This window comes from Calcarisporiella thermophila (genome assembly GCF_041956535.1).
Source record: "Calcarisporiella thermophila strain CBS 279.70 unplaced genomic scaffold VTP21scaffold_32, whole genome shotgun sequence".
In the NCBI taxonomy this organism is placed as follows: Eukaryota; Fungi; Calcarisporiellomycota; class Calcarisporiellomycetes; order Calcarisporiellales; family Calcarisporiellaceae; genus Calcarisporiella; species Calcarisporiella thermophila.
The window spans coordinates 1-23,172 of NW_027192222.1; the positions used below are offsets into that span (position 1 = coordinate 1).

At 39.2% G+C, this 23,172-nt stretch overlaps 9 protein-coding genes across 9 annotated transcripts; 7 read left to right on the forward strand and 2 right to left on the reverse strand.

Annotated features, from left to right (window-relative positions):
- Window positions 1-1,639: 1,639 nt before the first annotated feature.
- Window positions 1,640-2,318, forward strand: VTP21DRAFT_7662 (uncharacterized protein; the record flags this gene model as incomplete). The annotated part of the gene is made up of 3 exons (XM_069398428.1): window positions 1,640-1,969; window positions 2,059-2,178; window positions 2,274-2,318. 3 exons carry the CDS (start codon window positions 1,640-1,642, stop codon window positions 2,316-2,318), a joined length of 495 nt encoding a protein of 164 aa, XP_069246231.1.
- A 461-nt stretch (window positions 2,319-2,779) lies between these two features.
- On the forward strand, window positions 2,780-4,025 carry VTP21DRAFT_7663 (uncharacterized protein; the record flags this gene model as incomplete). The annotated part of the gene is made up of 6 exons (XM_069398429.1): window positions 2,780-2,856; window positions 3,043-3,120; window positions 3,188-3,471; window positions 3,536-3,586; window positions 3,655-3,771; window positions 3,850-4,025. The coding sequence occupies 6 exons, from the start codon at window positions 2,780-2,782 to the stop codon at window positions 4,023-4,025; spliced, it is 783 nt and encodes a 260-aa protein (XP_069246232.1).
- Window positions 4,026-4,792: 767 nt separating this feature from the next.
- On the reverse strand, window positions 4,793-5,860 carry VTP21DRAFT_7664 (uncharacterized protein; the record flags this gene model as incomplete). Its single annotated transcript, XM_069398430.1, has 6 exons — window positions 4,793-4,869; window positions 4,954-5,130; window positions 5,218-5,295; window positions 5,378-5,515; window positions 5,602-5,658; window positions 5,740-5,860. 6 exons carry the CDS (start codon window positions 5,858-5,860, stop codon window positions 4,793-4,795), a joined length of 648 nt encoding a protein of 215 aa, XP_069246233.1.
- Window positions 5,861-8,987: 3,127 nt separating this feature from the next.
- On the forward strand, window positions 8,988-10,037 carry VTP21DRAFT_7665 (uncharacterized protein; the record flags this gene model as incomplete). The annotated part of the gene is made up of 1 exon (XM_069398431.1): window positions 8,988-10,037. The coding sequence occupies one exon, from the start codon at window positions 8,988-8,990 to the stop codon at window positions 10,035-10,037; it is 1,050 nt and encodes a 349-aa protein (XP_069246234.1).
- A 962-nt stretch (window positions 10,038-10,999) lies between these two features.
- VTP21DRAFT_7666 (uncharacterized protein) lies at window positions 11,000-12,514 on the forward strand (the record flags this gene model as incomplete). Its single annotated transcript, XM_069398432.1, has 7 exons — window positions 11,000-11,125; window positions 11,258-11,442; window positions 11,570-11,872; window positions 11,958-11,999; window positions 12,100-12,193; window positions 12,278-12,358; window positions 12,443-12,514. The coding sequence occupies 7 exons, from the start codon at window positions 11,000-11,002 to the stop codon at window positions 12,512-12,514; spliced, it is 903 nt and encodes a 300-aa protein (XP_069246235.1).
- Window positions 12,515-14,072: 1,558 nt separating this feature from the next.
- VTP21DRAFT_7667 (uncharacterized protein) lies at window positions 14,073-14,522 on the forward strand (the record flags this gene model as incomplete). Its single annotated transcript, XM_069398433.1, has 2 exons — window positions 14,073-14,172; window positions 14,236-14,522. 2 exons carry the CDS (start codon window positions 14,073-14,075, stop codon window positions 14,520-14,522), a joined length of 387 nt encoding a protein of 128 aa, XP_069246236.1.
- Window positions 14,523-15,279: 757 nt separating this feature from the next.
- On the forward strand, window positions 15,280-17,702 carry VTP21DRAFT_7668 (uncharacterized protein; the record flags this gene model as incomplete). The annotated part of the gene is made up of 2 exons (XM_069398434.1): window positions 15,280-16,903; window positions 17,017-17,702. The coding sequence occupies 2 exons, from the start codon at window positions 15,280-15,282 to the stop codon at window positions 17,700-17,702; spliced, it is 2,310 nt and encodes a 769-aa protein (XP_069246237.1).
- Window positions 17,703-19,044: 1,342 nt separating this feature from the next.
- VTP21DRAFT_7669 (uncharacterized protein) lies at window positions 19,045-19,998 on the reverse strand (the record flags this gene model as incomplete). The annotated part of the gene is made up of 1 exon (XM_069398435.1): window positions 19,045-19,998. One exon carries the CDS (start codon window positions 19,996-19,998, stop codon window positions 19,045-19,047), a length of 954 nt encoding a protein of 317 aa, XP_069246238.1.
- Window positions 19,999-22,110: 2,112 nt separating this feature from the next.
- VTP21DRAFT_7670 (uncharacterized protein) lies at window positions 22,111-23,160 on the forward strand (the record flags this gene model as incomplete). Its single annotated transcript, XM_069398437.1, has 1 exon — window positions 22,111-23,160. The coding sequence occupies one exon, from the start codon at window positions 22,111-22,113 to the stop codon at window positions 23,158-23,160; it is 1,050 nt and encodes a 349-aa protein (XP_069246239.1).
- Window positions 23,161-23,172: the final 12 nt, after the last annotated feature.

The window sequence follows — 23,172 nt, forward strand, 5'->3', positions numbered from 1 at the left end:
CCTAACCTAAGAATCCCGAACCGCCTCCATCTTTTCTACGTGCTCCTATACGTTTTCTAGCAGCTTTCACCAGGCGGGTTTTTTGTAGGGTCTACGATTCGTTTTATAATTTTTTTTCTCAAAATATGCCATACTTCCTATTTATTTATTGATCATCATTTTGCAAGAGCATGTTATAGTATATCGCTTTTGATCTATACGATTGATCATGTATATCATCTAGTTTTTTCATTATTTCAGTGTCATTGGATTTATTCATAATAATACTACAGTAGACTACAATACAATAACTAACATTTGCTATTTTCCGATGTCTGCGCTCGGACTTTACACATTACGAACTTACTGTATTTTTCATTTATTAATCACTAGTATCTCCCGAACTCTACTTGCGTTTATTACAATATCCATATAATCTCAAAAACAGTTGAATCTCTTCTTAGATTAATAATTTACGATGCTATGCTATTATCAAGTATTTTATGTTTTACTATAAAATAATGAGTATTTGGAACAATTTAGGCCGTCGTCTTGCAGTCCACTGTATTTTCACTAAAGTTGCCCTAATCCAAAATAGAGTAGAATAGAAATACAGCATATTTACACCAATATGTTAGGACCTCCCGTACTACAGTATATGGAATTGATTACGTTAACAACATTTGTAGACAGTTATGAAACAGTTGAAAAGTGCAAAAAAATAATACTTCTCTCTTTCGCAGGCTCTGGATTCAATTGTTGGTGCATTATCCGTTACATGCACTGTCAATCACAACATAATAAACTTGGATTCCTCTACTACATATCCCACGATTTTCTGATGAATTGGATTGCTGTGCTATAGCATATGCGGTACAATACCAAAATATTACACATGATAAACAAATTTTAAACTTTAGGCTCCTTCCTGAAATTAATGGGTCGTCAAAATACAATACATTACAAGTGAATTGAGTGGAAATGGTTAGGAAATTATTTATTTTGTATTGAACATAACCTCAAAAGTTGTGTTGCATAACTTACAATAATAATAAATTATTCTAGAGCTGCGGAGATTCAAAATTATGGTTACACAATATTAGGGTTAGATTTCGTCTCTTGATATAAAATAATAAGTTTTAAATTCGTAGGAAATTAGATAGATTTTAATGTATTGGACTGAGCGGTTATAGCAAGGAAGCAATTTAGTAGTATAATAACTAAGATAATTCTCCCATGCTTTGTTACACTTATATTACAAGTAAATGAGATCCAAACAACACTATTAACTTAGTTTGCATATGGCACTCAAAGTGGGACAACAATAATATTCTTATTAGAATAAAAGTTCTAGTTGAAATATAAAGTTTTTTCAAGCGAAATAAAAATCAGAAATAAACAAGATGATTTTTTCAAAGTGCAGAAATCCTTTCAAATAAGCACTGCTTCAATTAGCACTTGAAGCAAGGGTAGTTGTATATTGTTATGGGTGGTAGTATAATGTAACTAAGAATACAATATTAATTGAAAAATTCGAAAAATGCAATTTGCAATATCAAGCAGCGAATTAGCGTTAAATATAGCGTCCATCGTTTGCGGATTGCTTATTATGATATTAGTTGCTTGGCTTCGATACACCCAACCTCAAGTTACCAGGAGCATGTCGTTTAGACTCAGTTTTTGGATTGGTCTTGCCGACACTCTTTACCGTAGTTTTTATATCTTGGGTGCAGCGTTCGATTTCCTTGATGTAGTTTTACCTAATCACATCTGGTTGTGTCGTATTATCTTCTGGTCTTATACATTTTTCCCTATGTGGTTTTCTCTGCTCACAGTCAGCATCGCATGTGATCTTCAACTCTCCGCATTCCACAAGCACATCAATATTGCTCGATTTCAGAAGTGGTATCTTCCTCTGTCTACTATTATACCATTCGGTTTATCAACACCACAGTTATTCTATGGCAATGCATGGTGGAATGTAACTAGGGTATGCACAAACTCTCTTTTTGCTTCTTGATCTACTTGGGGCAAACTATCAAAAATTCTTATTATACCTTATAATTTGCTGTATTATAGAAATACATCAGTACTGACTGGTCTCATAATTTCGAAGTGGCCATGCTGGTGTTATTCAACCTGGTCGTGTTCAGCGGCATTCTCTATTCTTTCATTGTGATATTTATCTGCACAATCATGGTATTTCGTATAATTCTGAACTCAAAGGGAAAAAGAATCCAGCGTGCTGATCAAAATCAAAGCAGAGATCAACTAGTGATGATATCTATAATTAGACTACTTGGTTATCCACTCGTGCTAATCTTAACCATGCCGCCTGAATGCATTATGGGTATCATATATATTTCTCAATTTCGTCGTACGCCTTTTGGTGAATCAACAGCAAGAGCAAAAGCCAGCTTGACTGGAATGCAAGGAATTTTCAATTTCATTATCTTTCTATTTAATCCTACCTTCTCGGCTGCTCTTCGTGAATTTTCTTTCTTTAACTGGGGAAGGTCGCATCATCAATCGCGTAGTATCTCAAATGCATCCACTAATTTGCATGGAGCCCTCACACTTCTCCATCAGGAGCTGGGAGTAAGAAAGAAATCCTTTGGTTCAATGAAACAACAAACAGAAGAGGTGCCTTTAACTATCATGTGGAGAATCAGATTTTTAAATCATTTCAATCAGCAGTGCAACAAAAAGTCACCAATATCAGAAACAAGTTCTCAGTGGCAGAAAAATGACACAATTTCAGAGAGTTGCCGTCAATATCAAACAGTATTCTCACCAACCGATGTACCAGATCAACAGAATAGCGTTGATGGAAACAAGTGGATATTGGGGAGACAGTTTTGGGATAGTAAAGGTGCAGTAAGTCAATCGCTAATTAGTGTAGGAAAATGATGATAACATGATATTATGACAGGGACACATTACATTTTGCCAAATGATGAAAAAGAGATGGATCGGTTGATAAATCAACACTATTTTCTCCAGTAATTTAATCTAAGCTAATGCTACAAAAATACACACTTACGCTATTCTTCTGGTTTTTAGACACCTTTTTTCCAATTGCAATTTCCTTTCTCCGGTGCAATCTATTTTAAGTAGCGGAACCACGGTGTTGGATATTGGGTGAGTATTTCTGCTAAGCACAATTTTAATCCAATTTTCAATATCCCCTACTGCTTGCGCTCATTAGCTGCGGACCAGGAACGTGGATCATGGAAATGGCAGTGGAATATCCTAGAACCAAATTCTATGGCATTGATATGTTTAAAATGTTTCCGTCGCATATTGTCCCAGCGAACTGCTATTTTCAAACTGCAAATGCTCTCGAGGCGTTGCCATATTCGGATCAGAGTTTTGGATTCGTGTTCATTCGAGATTTGGGCCTAGCAGTATATCAGAAAGAATGGCCAAGTTTGATTACGGAAGTCCTGAGAGTCTTAAAACCTGGAGGTTACTTGGAGTTAGTTGAAACTGGTAGGAGTTATTTGATATTTTAAATTAAGTATTTCGATGAAATAGCACTAAATCAACATTGCAGATTATTTTGTTCAGGGTGAAGGAGAAGCATTTGGAAAGATTTCCAACGGATGTTAGTGCTAGACGTTTTTATTACATTCGTGTCTAAAATAATTGGAGCTCTTTTTTGTTTCATTTTAGTGTACAATGCCTTACGTGCACGCGATATCCATCCTTCTTGGACACAAAAGATTGGCGATTATCTAAACACTATGCATATGGAGGACGTCAATTCATTTCCCCAGTCCTTTCCAGTAGGTAAATTAGCTGGAAAAATAGAGAAACTTGGACTTGATACCTGGATGCAATTCTTAATTGCATTGCGGCCACATCTAGCTCAAGTGATGTATATTAGCGGTGAAGAATATGACGAGTTATTAAGAGGTGTGTATCAAGAATTACTTGAGAATGGCGTTCATATCAAAGTAATATGCACATACGGGAGAAAGCCACCACAGATTGGGCATGAGATGGAGAATGTAGATTGTATAAAGTTGTGTTCAGATAAGTAGAATAAAGAGATACATAATTTATTCCTGACAGTAATTTAAAGCTAAGGCATATTTCTAATTTTCACTCTTGTTGACTATATTCCATTAATATTAAGAGGCATGTACATTACATTTGTATAGCTTAATGGATCACTAATAATAAGATACGGTACTATTGAATTTAAACCAATAAAGTGGTGTATAGGCAATTAGTATAGAGTACAATTGTTGGATCTTATTAAGAGTATATTAATAAAAGGAAAGAAGACAGATAGAAGGGATAACACAAATAACACACACTACAAAAGAATTCAAAAGAGAGAAAGCACATCTTATATATATGATAGAATAGGAGATGATGACTAATAATGATGATAAGATACTTGCTTATACATATTCGTATAAGTTTGAAATAACCGTCGTAACACAACAACTATTCAGCCTTAGATCATGCCTGGTCGTTCTCCAACAACTATTATAATGAATGAATTTTTAGATCAATTACGACATTATCCCGTAATATTAAAGTACTACGACAATAGCGGAATATCACTTAGGTTCCGACATTTCAAAAATCCCCGTGATTCATAACTTTTGTTATCTGATGTATGAATTTGAATATTTTTACTTGAATCATGCCATAAGTATTTAAAATATTATTTATTACTTATTCCTAGTTATTCAACAGGTTACTATCCAAATATACGGTTATATATAGCCCTTTACACCTGCTTTGATAAATAAGGCACTCCCTTTAAATAAGTTTTTTGAGGAAATAAAATATTTTCTTAACATTTTCTCCATCGCAGATGGTAGATTTGCTGAATCTTGCCATCGATGGTATCAGTGGTAAGCAAACCAGTAGCTTTGATTAAAAGCAGACATAGGTAGGCATTAGTTTAATATTATATATACATAGGATAAATTTTATCCATAGATTTTAGCTTACCAGTCTTTGAAGCGCTTGAATCGGCAGTAATGCGTATATTTGTGTTAATATTGACATTACGCGTTGCATTGCATGATGACCAAACAGTAGATTCGAATGGAATTTTGTCCTCAATTAAATAGTTTTTATCATAGGGTCCGTTGAATCCACTTCGAACTGTATACTGGGGAGCAGAGCCTAGTTGACGGTGAAAATTTGAGTTCGCATATTTTATCTCCAACACTAAACTTATCCAACAACCCATATTGGTAGACAAATTCTTACCAGAGAAATAATAAGTGCTTGACTGTGCGCCATGCACACCACGATCCATACGTGCGTATCCACGATATATTGCAGATGCTGAAATATGCAGGAATTGTATACAATTGCGCTCTTTTAGTCAACCAAATGATGTTATAAATGTGTGCGAAATATAACCCACCAACAGAATATTGCCAGCCTTGAGGGACGTGAAGATCGATCGAGAGCTGGCAGAACTTTCGATTTTCCACAGGCTTAATATTAGGGCCATACTGAGCTATATACTTGTTGAAGATAAGGGTGAAGACGGTTGCGTCACCTATATGAGCATTGACGTCAATAACCAAAGGTTAAAACTGATATCTTGTAGAAAGAGCGTATAAATATTTCAAAAGGAATGCATACGAGACAAAATCTCGGTAACACTCTTGGCAGGACAACCATCTCCGTTGTATTTAATATCTGTTGTTGAACAATGAAACGTTATTTTATATAAATCAAATTTATTCTGAAAATATTTCTGGAAATGTCTAGTATCGTTACCTCGGACATAGACCTTATTTGGATCAGGATTATCGCGTTCTTGACGTTTAACGCTGCCTAAAGCAAAAATAGAAAAGATAGCGAAGTATGCAATGGTCGTAATAAGAGAGAATTTCAACATGGCTCTTAAGTTGAGGATGTAAAAAGTTAGAATGAAGAGGAAAATTTTGCTTGAAGATTTTCAATTTATATAGCAAAAAATAATGGCTGATTTATGCTTTTCAGTTAATCTCGTGCTTTTAATTATGCCTTTCCCTGTAGTGGCTTCAGTCATTAAAAGAATCACCTAATGTATGATCACAGATCAATTGGATGGGAGCCATTTTCTATTGGAAGCTTCTATTTGCGTTTTATTATCGAACCAATTTTATTTGCATTATGTTAGATATATCTTTAACCTCGCTTAGGTAAGTTTGAGAAAAAGAATTACAGTCAATTTAATGAAATCTTCATATTTCTAGATTCTTGCCTTATTCAGCTTTCACAAGATTCTTCTCTTTGAAAATTCTTGTTTTAACATAATTTGCTTTAAAAAAAAATATAATTCAATCTTGATTACGGAAGGAATATCGCATGCTTTATCATGGTTTGAAACTTCTAGCACCACCCGCCACCAGATTAAATGATCTCTTCATTTAATTATATTGGAATATTAAACTAAGATTTTGTTCGTACACCTGTGGCGGTTATATTGTTTGAAGAGAATTAAGTTAATTTTACTAATGAGATTCTTGAATTACAGTTATTTTCTCACTCAAACCCGGTCACTTCAATATGCAATTTTCGTGGGAACCGAGGGCTGAACCTCTAAGTGGCTACCAATTGAATCAAGTTCTCTCTGAAAAAGGATTGTATAAGCCAAAAAAAATTATGCTTAAGATAACTTGAATAGAATGTATGAAATGTAGTGATCTTACTACATAAAATATTTTTGGTAATGATTTAAACATAATACGCTAACATACAGTACTTGATCCAACATGATTTTAGATAATAATTTGGGAGAAAACAGAATGATATTGCAATAAATTGCTATTAAATTAATTATCCCGCATCAATAACAATTTGTATAAACATATGTTACTAATTTTACCTCAAGCTTTACACTTCATATTCTCTAATATAATAGCAAAACCAAATTCCCATTCTTTTGTATCTAAGTAAGAATACCATCTCAAAGAGAGATGGTGTAATAAACCAAAGCAATTTAGTGAATGTTATTCATACAATCCTATGATAAGTGTTTATTTCGTTGTAATAAAAATGTCATTGATGCTGTATGAAATTCAGTATGAGTAGTGGATTTAGGGTGTTAACCCAATATCTGCAAGTTGAAAAGTTTTTTACAGTAGTATCTATTTATATAAAACTTGGTCTTTCTTAGCAAATCTGTTTGGGTTTCGTGCGAAAAAATTTATGAATTCACTTTATGATATATAAACTTCCTAACCAAACTTGCTTTGTTTATAGTCCAAAGAAATTAATATGATTTATTATTAGATAGGTCGAAATTCACCAAACACGCTAAATGATATCGTGTTTAACAAATAGTAAAAACGTGGAGAATGCGCTACATCAAGTATAGTCGAATATATTTTTTTAGCATCAAAATTGAATTGACCAAGCGCTATAAACTCGATTACCCACGCAGGTGAAATGATCAAGATAACAGTTAAATGTAAAAGATTCCGAATCACTGACACTATAGCATGTTTAAGCTGTTCTATATCAATCTATGAATCAAGTACGGTCTTTAGAGCACAATAATATGTCAACAACGTAACGATAAGGTAGTATTATACACTTGATTTAATAATAATGCACAATATGACCATGATCAATTCAAATTGAAATCGTTGATATAATGTATACAATGTAATATTATATGTATATTTTAGCGCATTTAAAAGTCTTTTTTGATTTGATGGTAAACTTATCCACAATAGGTAAGTTTTCGATAGGGATTACTCCTTTTTATTTGAGTGTGTATTTTTTGATGCAACACATTGACTAGCACTGTCCAGCACTAAATTTGCAATGTATGCTCAATTGCCTTAGGCTGGATCAAGCTAAATGAAAAGCATCTCATAAGTCACCAAATACTCCAGGAATTACAATTTGAATTGATGATTACATCTCCATGAAAATAACGATATATTGCAATTTTCGATAATATAAATATAATGTATAACATATTGTTTCTATATTATTGTAACACAGATTTAACAATAATTTTTTAACGAGCAAGCGATGAAAAGGTATTGGAATTGGTTTTGAAATTCTCTTATATGTTTAATCCATACATTTTTTTCCTTCATAAGAGAAGGCATTCACTATATACTTAATATCCTAGTAGAATATTTGTATTAAACAACAATGATATTAGAACCAGTATAGTAGGCTTCTTAATCAACGTTGTACCCTGCTAGATTCACCTTTGTCTATATATTTTTCATTGCGATGCACATACTATACTCTAATAACACGTTAAGAATTATCTTCCCACTATATACGAACTTGCTGATATCATTACTCTTAGCAAAATATCCATAGATATCCTCTCCCAATTGCAACTATCGCAATTTATGCAAAGGCTTTTATGTTCTAGATTGCAACTTTGTTTTTTTTACAAAGGAAACTAAAATTTAAACCAGCCAATATAGTCCCATGACTCGAATATAGCAGTTCTCTTTGGAAAGCAACCAATATCTACACAAAACCTCACATAAATTCTCTCATTCTGGTTACACATGTATATGATGCAATAGAGTTTCCTGTGTGTAACATTTTAAGAAAAATATTAATTGGAGGTTGCTTTTCCTGTGTTCGAATTGCTCTTTTCAAATTGTACACAATAGGAAAATTTAAAATTCGTTTCCCAAGCAAAATATCAACACTTATACTAAAACTATAGAATCAAAATTTGCCAAGTTATAAATAAGCTTGACCAGTTTCCATTGAATTCGAAACACTTTACAAAACCACGAACCCCCTTTCATATAATTATTGATTGATTTTTATTTTTATTATTTTTGTAAGTTGAGACCTTGCGTCTAAACATGCTGTAGCTTTCTCAAGTTGTATTTTCTACTGTTATCAAAACATTTTTTTAATGCTACTCATTCAGCCTTTATAATATATAATTCACCTCTTCCTCCGCACATTCAAACCATTTTCAAGTAAACATGCTTCTGTCGCTTGCACATCTCATCCTATGCATTATTTCGGCATGTTGCGATTTGGTTATAATGGCCATTGTATTGTGGAGCCGTATTTCCCAACCATGCAAAGCCAGTATACTTTCATTCAGATTATCATTCTGGATCGGTCTTGCCAACATGTTTTGGTGCATCCAGTATATTATACTGAGATCAGATGAAATCGTTCACTCACTTGAGGGTCAACTTGAATGGTTTATTAGAGTCATGGCTTTTGCACAGACACTTTTTCCCGTGTGGATAGCCATGTTAATATTCTGCATTGTATTTGATGTACACCTGACTGTTATTCACGAATTCCACAATATGAGTCGATACTACCGTTGGTACGCTCTGACTACCTTTTTATTCGCTTTCATATTCAACATACCTAACGCCATCGTAATCCATCCCGAGTTAATCCACTGGGATTCGGCGCATGGTTGGCCTATCCAAGTTCCAGCAATTCAATACATTTTCACCGTGACCATATGGATAGGGGGCTCCATCTTGTATTCAGTTGCTGTGATTTTATTGACCCTTCACAGAATGTCGACTAGTATTAACCGCTTGAAGAAGTTGGATGAGATAAATGAGGCAAAGCGCCTCAAAGAAAAGCGACTCTTCAACACTCTTCTTCGCATTCTCCTGTACCCAGTGGTATTTATAGTGACCCAGACCTCCGGACTTGTTGCTATGTTGACTCAGATTGTTACCCGGGACGCGCATTCCTCGACTTTGTATGTGCTTTTCAACATTGATGCTACACTGCTTGGATTGAGTGGGGTGCTTAATCTGATGGCATTTTTAATCAATCCAAGTACCTTTCGATTCCTTAGTGGAATTCCATGGTTGGCCAATTATTTTCCCTTCAAGAAGAAACCAGAAAATTCACCTTACGTTTTTGGTAAACCTGAACAGCGGCGCCCGGTGCTCCCAGTTGAGGACGAGATCTCTTTCGATATTACACAAAAGGTGCGTCAGATATTGTACCAGGAAGATCCAGATTACATCGACACGCCAACTGCTTCCATCAAAGGAGTTGGTTCTTCTTCCCAAACATCCCAAAGAGAAGACCCATTTTTTCAACCCTTTCATTAGATCAGTATTTTGTTTTTTTAGTGTATATTAGCGATTTACTCTAATTCAATTTTTTTTTCTCATGCACATAAATCTGGGTTGTTCCACTGTAATACTCTTTTTGTCTCACAATGCAAATGATGCGTAGACTTAGAATTCCTTCCAGTTTATGTTTAAGTGTTGGTACCTAAATAATTTGGTTCTCACTAATAAGTCCTCCACCAGAAGATTGAGTTTACATCAGCTTTTGTATTCAAATTTTATTTATGCATTGCGTTTACGTGACTCCTCGGTACACTCTGTAGTCCAGAATGGAACATGACCTCGTCATCTATACAAGAAAGAAGATTTAGCATGTATGTTAGAGTCGAGAAAAATGGTTCGTCCTTAGCAACAGCACTACAAATGTTTTACAATCATCGATTTTACCCAGGCTGGCTTACTCTGGGCGCAGCGTCTATTTATTTCGGGATTGTTTTTTAAGATTTTATATTAAACCATCAGTGTTTATTTTTTGAAGAAACTCCAGAATACACTATAGAGTTACACTCACTCAAAAGAACCAAATTCTTGGAGCACAATTTTATTCTCTTTATTCATTTTTGCGAAACTTTGAATATACTGATCGAATCATTTAGCTACGAGAGAGGAAACCATTCTCATACTGAAATCAATGATCGCAATGAAGGAATCAGTACAGAATCCGAAGAGGATTTCAACCCCACCAATTGTGGTAGCATTCCGGTGCGTCACACCAGTTGCAGGAGTTCCTTGAATCGAGGTCGTAGCTTCCGTGCATAAACCTCCGATTCTGATATATTGTCAGTCGGTGATTGTGAAACGGATCTGCTGCATCGGGCATCTGCAAGCCACGACAGGATTTAACTTGTCCCTTGTGGGCGTTAATATGCTCAAAGAGGACTTGCTTATTCAACAAAAACCATCCTCATTCCATTTTGCTCGATCCTCTCTCCCACAATCCAATGTTATTCGATAGTATCTTATTGATGTATAACACTGCATATGGTAATGTTGCAGTTTGCTTGGCCACTGCAATGGCCATTCAAGTGGCATGTTATTGTGCGTCAGTTATCCCTAGAACAGAAAAGGTGAGCTCGAAGAATTTATATATTTCTCTGGTGCTAGAAAATGAAACAGCATTCGCTCCGAAATATGTGTTAGCTATTGATTTAAATGCGAATCACTGAAAACCACTTAATCTATTTAAATACCATGTTTAGTTTTACGACGCTTCGGGAAGCGCTACTTTTCTCGTTGTCATTTTAGCTTCTCTTTTACACGAGTCGTGGTTCTCATACTTGAAGACGAATGAGATTTTGTTTCCAGAGTTTGCCTCATTCCATCCGAGACAGCTTTTGGCTTCTACAATGATAGCTGTGTGGACTCTTCGTCTTGGCACATTCTTGTAAGTCCAAATGACATGCTTTTCGACGACCAATATTTGCACACTTAAAAATTCGTTTCATTCACCAAAAGTCAACTAACCTCTTCATTTCTACTTATTACTCCTTTATTTTGGGGGACTCCAATAGGTTATATCGTATATTCAAGGAAGGAAAAGATTCCCGCTTTGATGAATTGAAGAAAAATGCGTTTATGTTCTTCATCCCATGGAGTATCCAGGCTCTCTGGGTCATATTCCTTTCTCTGCCCGTCATTTTTGTGAATTCGGCTCCTGCTCATTTGCATCCCTCATTGAACTTGTTGGATTTGACTGGCTTCGCCATTTGGGCATTTGGATTCATATTCGAGTCTGTAGCTGATTTTCAAAAGCTATCCTGGCGTCATGAAAGGCCTGAGCATCGAGAAAAATTCATTCAACACGGCCTCTGGAGGTAGGATGCAAGTCAAATTTTAGGGAACCACGGCTTGGGATGATAACTGACTACTCACTTGTCGTTTCTGTTTTACTTAATCTAGCGTCTCTCGTCATCCCAACTATTTTGGCGAAATAGTTTTATGGTATCTATTTCGTATATAATTTTTGGAAATCAGTCTATACTAGCCACTGCCCACTTCAGAGCGGTCATTTGTAATAACTAAGACATTTGATTTATTTTAGGTGGGGGGTATGGATACTATGCTGGAATTCACTTGCTCAGATGACAAAGCAACATTTCATCCCTGAATGGGCGGCCCAGAGCACGCTAATTTCGGTATCCCATCCTCATATCCTTCATCTCTGCGGTCTATTTTGGCTAACTCTCAATTCATTTTTCTTCCCAATTGCTCTTATGTAGCCAATATTCGACGCCTTTCTTCTACTTTTTGTAAGTGGCATTCCACCTCTTGAAGAAAGCAGCAATCGCAAATTCGGCTCGGTAAGTCCATGTTTTAATTTTGGATGCCAAATTTTAGGGTGAGCAATCAAATGTCTCTAAATATCAAAATCTTGTTGGCAATAGCTCAAGGCTTACCAGGAATATAAACGCAGGACACCCATCCTTATTCCAAAGCTCTGGAAATCAAGCAATTAATACCGATTCTATTGGAAACTCAACCTCCTTGCTTCTAATCAAAATTTTCATTATTAATTATCACTACTTTTTCTTTCTGTGACATTTTTAGCTTAATACCATCCAATTGATGCTAAGTATAGGATAGGATATTCAATAGCTTGGCTTGTGTATATAAATATATAAAAAACGAAAATAAAAATAACCATTATATTCTTACTAGAGATGTATAGCTAGTGATAATTATTTAAGCCGTCTCCTCATACATTTTGCAAATTAAGAAACTAGGAGGCATTCAGACAAAAGAGTTATGAATTAAGTAGGGTGAAGTAAATTTTAGCTCGAGAAAACTCGAATATAACTATTTTTTATTAAAAAAATTGGTCGCTCATCTCTAATGATTTAAACCGGCTATTAGCTCATCGTATCATCCCGAAGTCAATTGGATGCATTCACTTTGCTATGTACCATTAAGTTGAGGCAACTTTAATGAGTTGATATACAAACATTCAAACAATGCTTTTCCCACGTGTAAGCTGCGAGATGTAGTGAATGGAATTCAAAGGTAAGAGAGGAACCATGTCAGTTTTTTTTTTTCGCAACGTAAATTATGACATATTTGACTTGGATTAGCACAATTGTTGGAATTGAAAACCATGTTTCAACTCGGAGTAAAAATTCGCCTTCACGTTGATGGCCATATAACTATGAGCAACGTGATATCAATTTTAAAAAGCACTTACCGTATTTCTAATGTTTTTCGAGAAGCCATTGTGTCGAAGAGAAAGAGAATCGAATTTAAACAATTCAGGGTGAATTACAAAAGCGATTGAGGTAAATTTCCAATATATCGCTGCATCAGGATTGCAAATATTAGTTAATCATGATGTACTTTGCTGTTTCTTAATTGTTGCCATTCCCAATTCAGTAACATAGGTGATTCGCAGAGTGCTCCTTAGAGAGCATATCCCGATTTGTTAGCTTTCAAGAAATATTTTAGGCAACAATAAGCCGTAATTTTTACGTCATCTTCTGTTGCCATAGCAGGTATCATATATATCGTTAGTAAGAGAAATGAAAAAGCCCGGTCGTTGCATTCAGTCAATTTCCGCTGGATACACATGCTGTATTCTCGTATAGCTTACCTTTTTGCTTAGCAAGAATCGCAACAATGCACTGTATACCGTGTATTACGCTACGCAATTACGCAATTATGGTATTTTCAAACTCGGCTCTGCAGAGTTAGAGGCTGCGTCAACCCGTGCTAAGTCTCCCATGAGCCCATTCTCCGTATCAACTCGTTCTCAGCATTCGTGCCAAAACGTAGAGAGATTCTCGTGGTTGAAAAGGGGATTTTACCTGCTTCCTCCTAGCGTATCACTCTTGTTGTCTGTTAATCTGCAAAACGAATTTGCAAAAGCGGTTGCTGCTCTTTGGGTCCAAACTTTAACACATGCTCAGGGACGGAGATCAGAAGATCTGCGTTGGTGGCCCAGAATAGACGCCAATAGGGGCCTCTACTGTGGTCACGCCTCCATGTGCGACGCTCCAGGAAAATAGTTTTAGAGTATTCTCCAATATGCGACGACCCGAATTCCGTCAGTCTATGAGCTTTTACAAGTCTTCTGACCATTCTTCTGTAAGTTGGCTTGCTTCCCCCCTCGTTTCGACTCAGCCAGGTAGCTCAATCGGCTCAATAGTATCCAGTGCTTCAACCGATCTGGCTTTGATCTGGAAAATAGATCAAGGGAGCAAAAGCATAGCCGCCTTTATGCGGCATTTTGAGGGGTTGGATACTCGCAGCTTTGCTCAGGCTTACACGGTGTTGTGTCAACGTCTCAAACCTTCGCCATGTGCTGGTAGGGGAACGCTATTTTTATTCCGCCCGTCAACTGCATTGACGCAATCATTTCCACACCCCTCCGCCGCATATCGTGAAATCTGGAAGATTCGCGTTGGGGGCTTCTCACTTCGGATACTCCCATATCGGCACCTTTGGTTCAAACTCGCCTTTTGCCGGAGCAAATGATGAAGGCCCTTAAACTAAACAAACATCTAATCATACACTGTCATAGTGAGACTAGCCAAGAGTGCTTGCCATCACGATTTGGGCAATAAATGCGTAGTGCAACAGATAAGATTCATCGACATACAAATGCATATGCTACTGTTATCATGTCGAAAAGCTAAGCTATATCCTAAGCTTCCCGGATAATTTTTTGTGCATATTTCTCCATCCATCAAATACATTCACAATGCGTTAAGATTGTTTGAATATGCAAAAGAGAGGGACATAGTAACAGCATCCATTGGTCCAAATGTATAATATTGTCGTAAAGGAAGAGATGGCGTCTCCATGAGTATTAGAGGACCCTCAAGTGTTAGCCTTTATACTCGCTAACAAAGTACAAATGTACAAACAATAAATCAATTGTAACGCTTAAAGTGGCGAATACGAAATTACAAGTACTACATGGTTAAAAATACAAGTATTGCTTGGTTGTAACAATAAGTCATGGGAACAAAAGGAAACAGAGTCGATGGAAAAATATTCATAAGCTTATCTCTGATAGCTGGGACATTATAGAGATACTATAGAGGGGTATAGCAAAACAAAATCTTATAAATACTCGGGCCTAACCCCCGTGCCCCTATTGTAAATTAATTCTCTCTGGACTCTTACTAATATTCCCTCTTCCCCTCTTTTCCTCTCCCTATTTCCTATTAGTTTACTTTAACATTCCCTTCGCTCTAATCTTTCTCTGCCTATCCTTCTTTTATATATTATGAAAATCCTTTTTAGTTCTCTCCTCTTGGTCTCTGCTCTAGCCCTGTCGGCCGCTAAACCCTCAGAGGGCAGCAAACGTCTGCGCATCCAACCTTTTGGTCCAGACATATCCGATTCCCAAACTTACATCGTCGACTCCTCCTCAATACCCCAGGCTGACCTCAGCGGCTTTTCAAGAAAAAAACCCCTTGATATTGCCCGCGATTTTGCAAAGAGCCATTTGACTAATTCCGATTTTGTCGTGAAGAACTCCTACAAATCCGACTTGAACGGGGTCACTCACGTCTACTTGAGACAGGTGGTGGAGGGCCTCGAGGTGATTAATGGAGATATCAATGTCAATGTGGACGCCAAGGGCAACATCGTCTCCTACGGCAACTCTTTCTTCAAGGGAACCAAGGGCGATGAAAAAGGAAAAGGCTCCAAGCACAATCCCTTTACAAAGCGAGGTGCTATCGACCCACGAGAGGCTCTTCTCTCCCTTGCAAAACACATCAATGTGAAGGTGCCTCACCCTAATCGCATCGAAGTGGAAGAGAGTGACTCTCTCAAGGGAGAATCGCAAACCGTCCTTACCAACGTGCCTTTTGCTGTGGATGGTAGCGAAGTTCCCGTACGAAAGGCTTTGATCCAAACGGAGGGAGGCCGCCAACTTCAACCGGTCTGGGAAATAATCGTAGAGATGGAGGAAAACTGGATCCAGTCTCATGTCCACGCTTACACCGGAAAGGTCGTATCCGTTGTGGACTGGGTGTCCGATGCCACCTACAACGTATATCCAATGGGCATGAATGATCCTTCAGAGGGCCCGCGCAAAAAAGTCGAAGATCCGCATGACCTTACTGCCTCTCCCGATGGATGGCACACGCAGGGCTCTAAGAAGTTCCAGGTGACGGTCGGAAACAACGTCTATGCCCAGGAAAATCTCAAAGGCGATTTCAACTGGGAGGAAAAAGAGCGCCCGAATGGTGGTGAAAAGCTGAACTTCGACTTCCCGCTAGACTTGTCTCAGCACCCCAAGACATACATTAACGCATCCGTCACCAATCTCTTCTACTGGAATAACATTATGCATGATCTGTCTTATCGGTATGGTTTCAATGAGGCCGCCGGTAACTTCCAAGAGGACAATGGTGATCGCGGGGGTAAGGGCGGCGATGCGGTCATTGCAAATGCTCAGGATGGCGCCGGCTTCAATAACGCCAACTTTGCCACCCCGCCAGACGGTAGAAAGGGTAGGATGCGCATGTATGTGTTCAACTCATTCGATCCCAATCGAGATGGTGACTTGGAGGCGGATATCATGGTCCACGAGTATACTCATGGTATTAGCAATCGACTCACTGGTGGGCCTGACAACGTAGCTTGTCTCCCATTCGGTGAAGCGAGAGGCATGGGTGAAGGTTGGGGCGATTTCATTGCCGCTATTTTGCGCACAAAGCCCCACCACAACCGTACCGTCGAGTTTACCGAGGGTGAATATGTAGATGGCAAGAACATTCGCAGATATCCATACTCCACTAGCATGACGACCAACCCAGAGACCTATGGCACAATGAACAACCCCGGTTATGAAGATGAGCACGACAAGGGACCAGTCTGGGCTAATATGCTCTACGAAGGTAAATTGAGGTTTTTTCTCACGTTCTGTTGATCTACTTGATTTGGCTTTGGCGGCTCTTATTACAAAACTCGTGAGAAAGCACTTCTAACGGATGACAAATCGCTTTGATAGTGTACTGGAATCTCGTCGATGAGCACGGCTTCAATCCAAAATGGTTCCCCCCACACACCACGGACGCCAAGAAGCTCCGCGAATATATCACTAGCCACGGCAACACACTTATGCTGCAACTTGTCCTCGACGGCATGAAGCTACAGCCTTGTCAACCGACTTTCATCACTGCTCGTGATGCAATTTTGCAAGCAGAGAAGCTCCTGACGGACGGGAAGAATGAGTGTGCCATCTGGCGTGGATTCGCCAAGCGCGGGTTGGGTGTGGATGCAAAATTGATTGAAAACAACCCCCTCGGCAGTGGAAAACGTGAAGAGAGCTTCAAGATCCCCGAGAAATGCGAGAAAGCCCCCGAGGATCCCATTAAAGAGTGCCTGAAAAAACTGTGCGGCAAAACGTCCGAGAAGGACCTGAAGCAATGTGCGAAGAAGAAATGCGGACATGAGTCGAGCGAAGCAGAGAAGCAGTGCATGAAGAAGAAGTGCAAGCATAAGACGGGCAAAGCCAAAGAGAAATGTCTCAAGAAGAATTGCGAGAAGGAGGCCGGAAATGCGATGAAGCAGTGTTTGCAAAAGAAGTGCAAACGCAACACGGAAAAACCTGCTAACCAATGCAAGAAGAAGAAATGCGGCCATCTGTCGGGCAAGGCCGCCAAAAAATGTCTAAAACAGTGCCATCAGCACTAACTTAGAGGCCTAATGCTTTAATCTAATTTATTTTTTCTTTTTCTAGTACTTTAATATTGTAATTAAATGATGTTTTTATTGTAAACATTTTATTTAATAATAATCTTTCTCATCTTCTTCTACTTTACTTGGCTATTTTCTTTGCATGAAATACGCTTTTAGTGTTCTTTATTCCCCCCATACCTATCGACATTCGCATCTTGGAGGGGCACCCTTCTGAGAAGTAAACACTCTTCACCGAGTAAGAGTGAGGCGCACTGGCCAAAGGATGAAAAGTGCGATAGTATTGCCTCTAGGCATAGTTTTAAGTAGTGAATACTCGTGAAATTGGGTGATTTAATGGAATTCGATTGAATTGCGCACAACATTAACAATTGAGGCAATAAGAAGCGTTAATCACGTTTACTTTTTCCAGTACTTTGACGGTCTCAGTCACCGTTATGGTCTTCGTTACAGCTGTGACATACATGACGGGTACACCCGTGGGCGGTACATCCGTTGGGGTGGTGAGTAGAGTCCCAGGCAATGATGTTAATGTGTATATTGGTGCGTTGACTGGAATTTCATGAGCTGGTCTCGCCCGAACTAAATTGATCAGGACAGTGACGATAGCCAATATGCTTGCAATCATTTGAAATGATATAAACCAAAAGATTAGAGAATATCAAGAGAAGAACCAAAGCTTAAATAAGAAGAGTGGTGGTTACGAACAAAAATTACCAGGGTATCACTCTTTTCCAACCAGTCATTCCCAAATCCGATCCCATACCCTCGCCTTAAAAATCCGAATGTTTGTCGCAGCTTAGGTCGAATACCAAATGCGGGGATTAAAAGATCCGAAGAATTGAGTATCCCATCTATGAAGTAAAATAGATTTGAAAAGTCAAATTAATTCATGTTCTCAAAACTATAGATTAACTTCTCTTCATATTATGAGTTCCAGTTTTCAAAAATTTTTGGATAATACTAATAGATATGTGTGTGTAATCATGATATAAATTTTCGTTTGCGAAAAGCACAAAGACACAACAAGCAATGCTAAGATTCTGCCAGAATGGTTTAGCGGAATTCGTCCTGATCGATATGGCTTTAATCAACTACTTCACACGAAAGTGTTATATAATCGAGTTATTACCTCACCTGCTTCATCTTGCCAAAATCATCTAGAAACTTGAGACAAAATTCTGAAAACGAAATAGGGTATCAACGCTCTATCTAATACTACATCTCCAAATTGGCAAGGCTGGCTTGCCGAATACGAATATAATGTAAGTAATGTGGTAGTTTTATTCTGATTCACAGTATATTGACCAATATAAATAATTACATATTGATACAGCGGTTAATTCATCCCCTCCAACTCCTTCAACCCAGCCGCTTTGAGGCTCTTGAGAGTAGAAACAGCACTGTGCAAGTACTGTGTTTCCTCTTCATCCAAGTTGAGGTCAATGATTCGGTGGATGCCATTTCGACTCAACACGGCTGGATTGGATATGTAACAACCGTTCGCGGGAACGTACACCGAGAGCGGGATAACCGAATGAGAATCTTTAATGATAAATTCTACTATTCGAGCTACACACACGGCGACGCCAAAGTAGGTCGCTCCTTTGCACTCGATGATTTCGTAGGCCTTGTTCTTGATTTTCTCCGAATGCTTTTTTCTATCCAGTTTTTCCATCCCCGGGTATTTTAGCATCGGGATGCCTCCAACTGAGGCCGCATGCCACGCCACAAATTGGCTGTCCCCATGCATTCCCACGACGTAGCAATGGAGAGAGCTATGATTGACTTGCAATTCACGGGCTAGTTCCGTACGCAAGCGATTGGTGTCAAGAAATGTGCCTGAGCCAAATATCTGCTCGCGGCGGAATCCGTCCGCAACTGCAAGATCGGAAAAGTACTCGGTCAGGATATCGACCGGATTAGAAACGACCAGCACTATCGCGTTTGGATTGATCGGCTTCATGTTTTTGTATATTGACTGAATAATTTTGAAATTGCGGCCAACAAGCTGCTCTCGTGGCTCTCCCGGGCGTTGCGCTGCGCCAGCTGTGATGACTATAATATCCGCTTGGGATGCATCCTTAAAATTACCCTTGCAAATTCGTGTACATGAGCGGAATGTTGCGTCCTCCAGGTCCATCCATTCGCCAAACAGCCGGGTCTGAGCTTGCTCAATATCTGCATCAACCACAATGACCTCGACGGACAAATTACGGAGAATCATAGTAAAAGCTGAGCAAGCCCCAACTTTTCCTGCGGCACCGATGACTGCGACTTTTGTGAGGCCCATTGACTTGAGATGGTGAATAGTTTTATTGATATGGGATTACAATGGAATCGAGGGGTTTTGAGAGAGGTTTTAAATACTTGAGTGGCAACGCCAAATAAATAGGACAAGGGCATAGCCGAATGAGTTTAGAAATAAAGAACACCCTAATTTAGATATATTGTCACCAATAAACCACTTAAAATCAGGAGATTCTCATTCTCACAAACAGCTTTTTAAGAATATCCAATGAACTCGGTCAAATTATCGACAGCATTATCCCAGCATCGGTTCGCTCAGTCTCTAGTGGTATGGATAAATAAGGACCATTCTCTAGTGAAGTACGGTCCTTCTTCGCGCCAGCTTCGAAGAAACATACAAATGACTGAAGTTAGCATAGTTTTCCTCCTATTTTCCTCGAATAAGCAAATATGCAAAGGCCACAGCATGCGGCTCCCAGCAGTATGTTCAAGGTCGTACTCAATCCCACACTCTTTGAATAATCGAGTCCCTCCCAACCCCATTTAATGAATTTCGCTCTGATGCCAGTTGAAACGGCTAAGTTTGAGAAGGTGTATAGTAAGAGGAAACCCCAACCAAAAAAGCTTAGGGTAAGGCCCTATGGAGTTTTTGAACAATTCCGAGCCATGTTAGCAGATATACATCCTTAAATTTCGTCTTGAGAGCCGTATGGTAATACTTCAACGGAATTGATAAGCTATCTTAAGATAGAATTCAAGTTTTCAATTATCAGCGTTACCTAAGTTCAACTCCGTATTTTTAGAGCTGCTTGACTCATTATCTTAACGCATCCCTCCGATTACAAGTCTTTCGAAATAGCAAAAGCATAGCACTTGAAAGTGAAGAATAACCACATATTCCTCTTCGTTTCAAATAGTAAAAGTAAAAAAAAATCTTAGCTAGAGTAGGTTTTATCAGAGATCTCGACTCAATCGCACTCTTCACGCTTACCACGGGCGTACAAAGGAATTTGGGGCGATATAATAAGGCATTTTATTTTTCTTCTGTGACCTCCAGATCCACAACTTATTTAATCAGAAATTTTGGCCGCTCATCCTATTCAAATAACTGAAAAAGATTGGCACATAGCCCTTCAACTCGACAAGAGGAAACACCCCTGCCGTTAGAAAATAGACAAACGCAATCCAATATTGGTTCCAATATTTTTACGCTCTACTCCAAATCTGCCATCGGCTAATCTTGATTCGGAGGTTAGGGAAAAATTACGATACTCACAGGTGGCTAGCACTGCTTTTACCCTTGTGCTTCTTATCGTGTTGCGCACCTCTTTCGTTGGCGGATTCTGCCTTTCAATTTGACCAAGCCTGTTTGATTGGAGGGACAGAGTGACGTAAAACCGATATGCCTCGACCTCATGTATCCTCCACAATCTGAACCCTCTTATTCATCCGATATTGCAGAGTTGAGACACGTTTCCTATGGGCGAGCTTATTCCCGCCCCAAGTCCAACTCAAAGAGGCTCCACTAGCAAAAGGTTCAATGTTTTCGCGGCCCATAAGCAACCTCAATACAAGATCCCCCTTGATTCAGTGCTAGTTGAACCAATTTATGGTTTTCGCAGTGCGCAAAATAGAGATGAAAAGTGGCACACAAAGTTTCGCACGTCGAGATTGAACCATCAACAAAATGAGAAAGATGATAAAGCAGGTGTTCCATCCCGCTTGCGATTCGAGTGGGTTGGCTAGAGTGGTATCCAAGGATTCTGAACTCTTGCAGCTTCCTGGATTCCTTGCCTTCCTCTCCACCCGATTGCCTCTCGTGATAATAGGACCCAACGCGGCGGAATTGAGTTTTCGGCAAAACTTGAAATGTAACGAAGCGATTTTAAGCTTAATCAATACTAACTTTTCAAGTCGGAATATCCGGTCTATCAAGAAAGCGAAAATAAATAGAGAAGACCGCTTTTCCTAATGACTTTACCCTTTGTTGGTTCCTCTATTTCTTTGACCCTACTGTTTGATGGTGGAATGCACAACCACTCTGCTTATGACTTAGAGACAACTCTGCTCCCCACTTCAATTCCCCCTGTCCCCACAACCTCTCTCCCCCCTCCCCCCCTTTCCCACTCCCTCACTCCCTAAGCCCCTCACCGCCATGCACCAACGCATGATTGTCCCCACCTATATCATCGTCATCAATGTCCTTTCGATCCTTTGCGGACTTTCCATGATGGCGCTCGTCTCCTGGCTCCGCAGGAGGAAGCCCGATACCACGGACACGGCATCGTTCAAGCTTAGCTTCTGGATCGGCCTCGTCAACGCCTTGTGGAGCACCCACTTCCTCCTTAAAAGCTCTGGCGACATCCTCTATTCTATGGCCGAGACTGATGCGTGGTGGATTCGGATGCTCGCGTGGTTATCGTGTCTTTTCTATGTATGGGACACTGCATTGAGCGCATGTGTAGCATTCAACCTGCAGCTCTCCTTCATCCACCACCGTACCAATCTGAAGCGCATTCAGGCTTGGTACGCGCCAGGCTCCTTTCTCTTCTCCATTTGCGTGACTTTCCCCTGGCTCATCAAGCCAACCTGCTTTAACAAGGCAGGCAATGCCTTCCAAAGCGAATTGTCCAAGGAAGAGTTCGTCCTGTTCTATCTGTTTTTCAAAGATTTATGGGTGGGCATAGGGATCCTCTATTCCACGGCCGTCATCGTGTTGGTGCTCTTCCACGTGGCTCGTGAGGCGCGAAGGTTGAGGGAGTTGAAGAACGACATGCTATATGCCAAGGAGCTGAAGTTCACCCAATCGGTGGTGTGGATTCTACTCTATCCCGCAGTGCTCATTGTGACGCACACATTTGGCATCATCAAAGATTTCAGCATCAGAAATTATGATTGGGACACTCGCTCCACGCTTAGGATGGTGGATAAAACCATGATCAGCTCAGTCGGCATCCTCAATTTCATTGTGTTTCTTCTCAATCCAGCATTTCGCCGCTCTCTCGATAATATCCCTTGGCTTTCCAAGTTCTTGCGGTTATCATCTCCAAACACCCATGTTCCAACAAGCAATGGCATTGATAGATCCGTGTCTCGGAGGGAACCCATTGCGTCCGAATTTCATTCAAAGGCTTGGCAAGACTTCTTCCTGGAAATTGAAAGACAAGTGAATAGTGATCCAGCCCTCGCAAAACCACAACCATAGCTTTTGCTATTG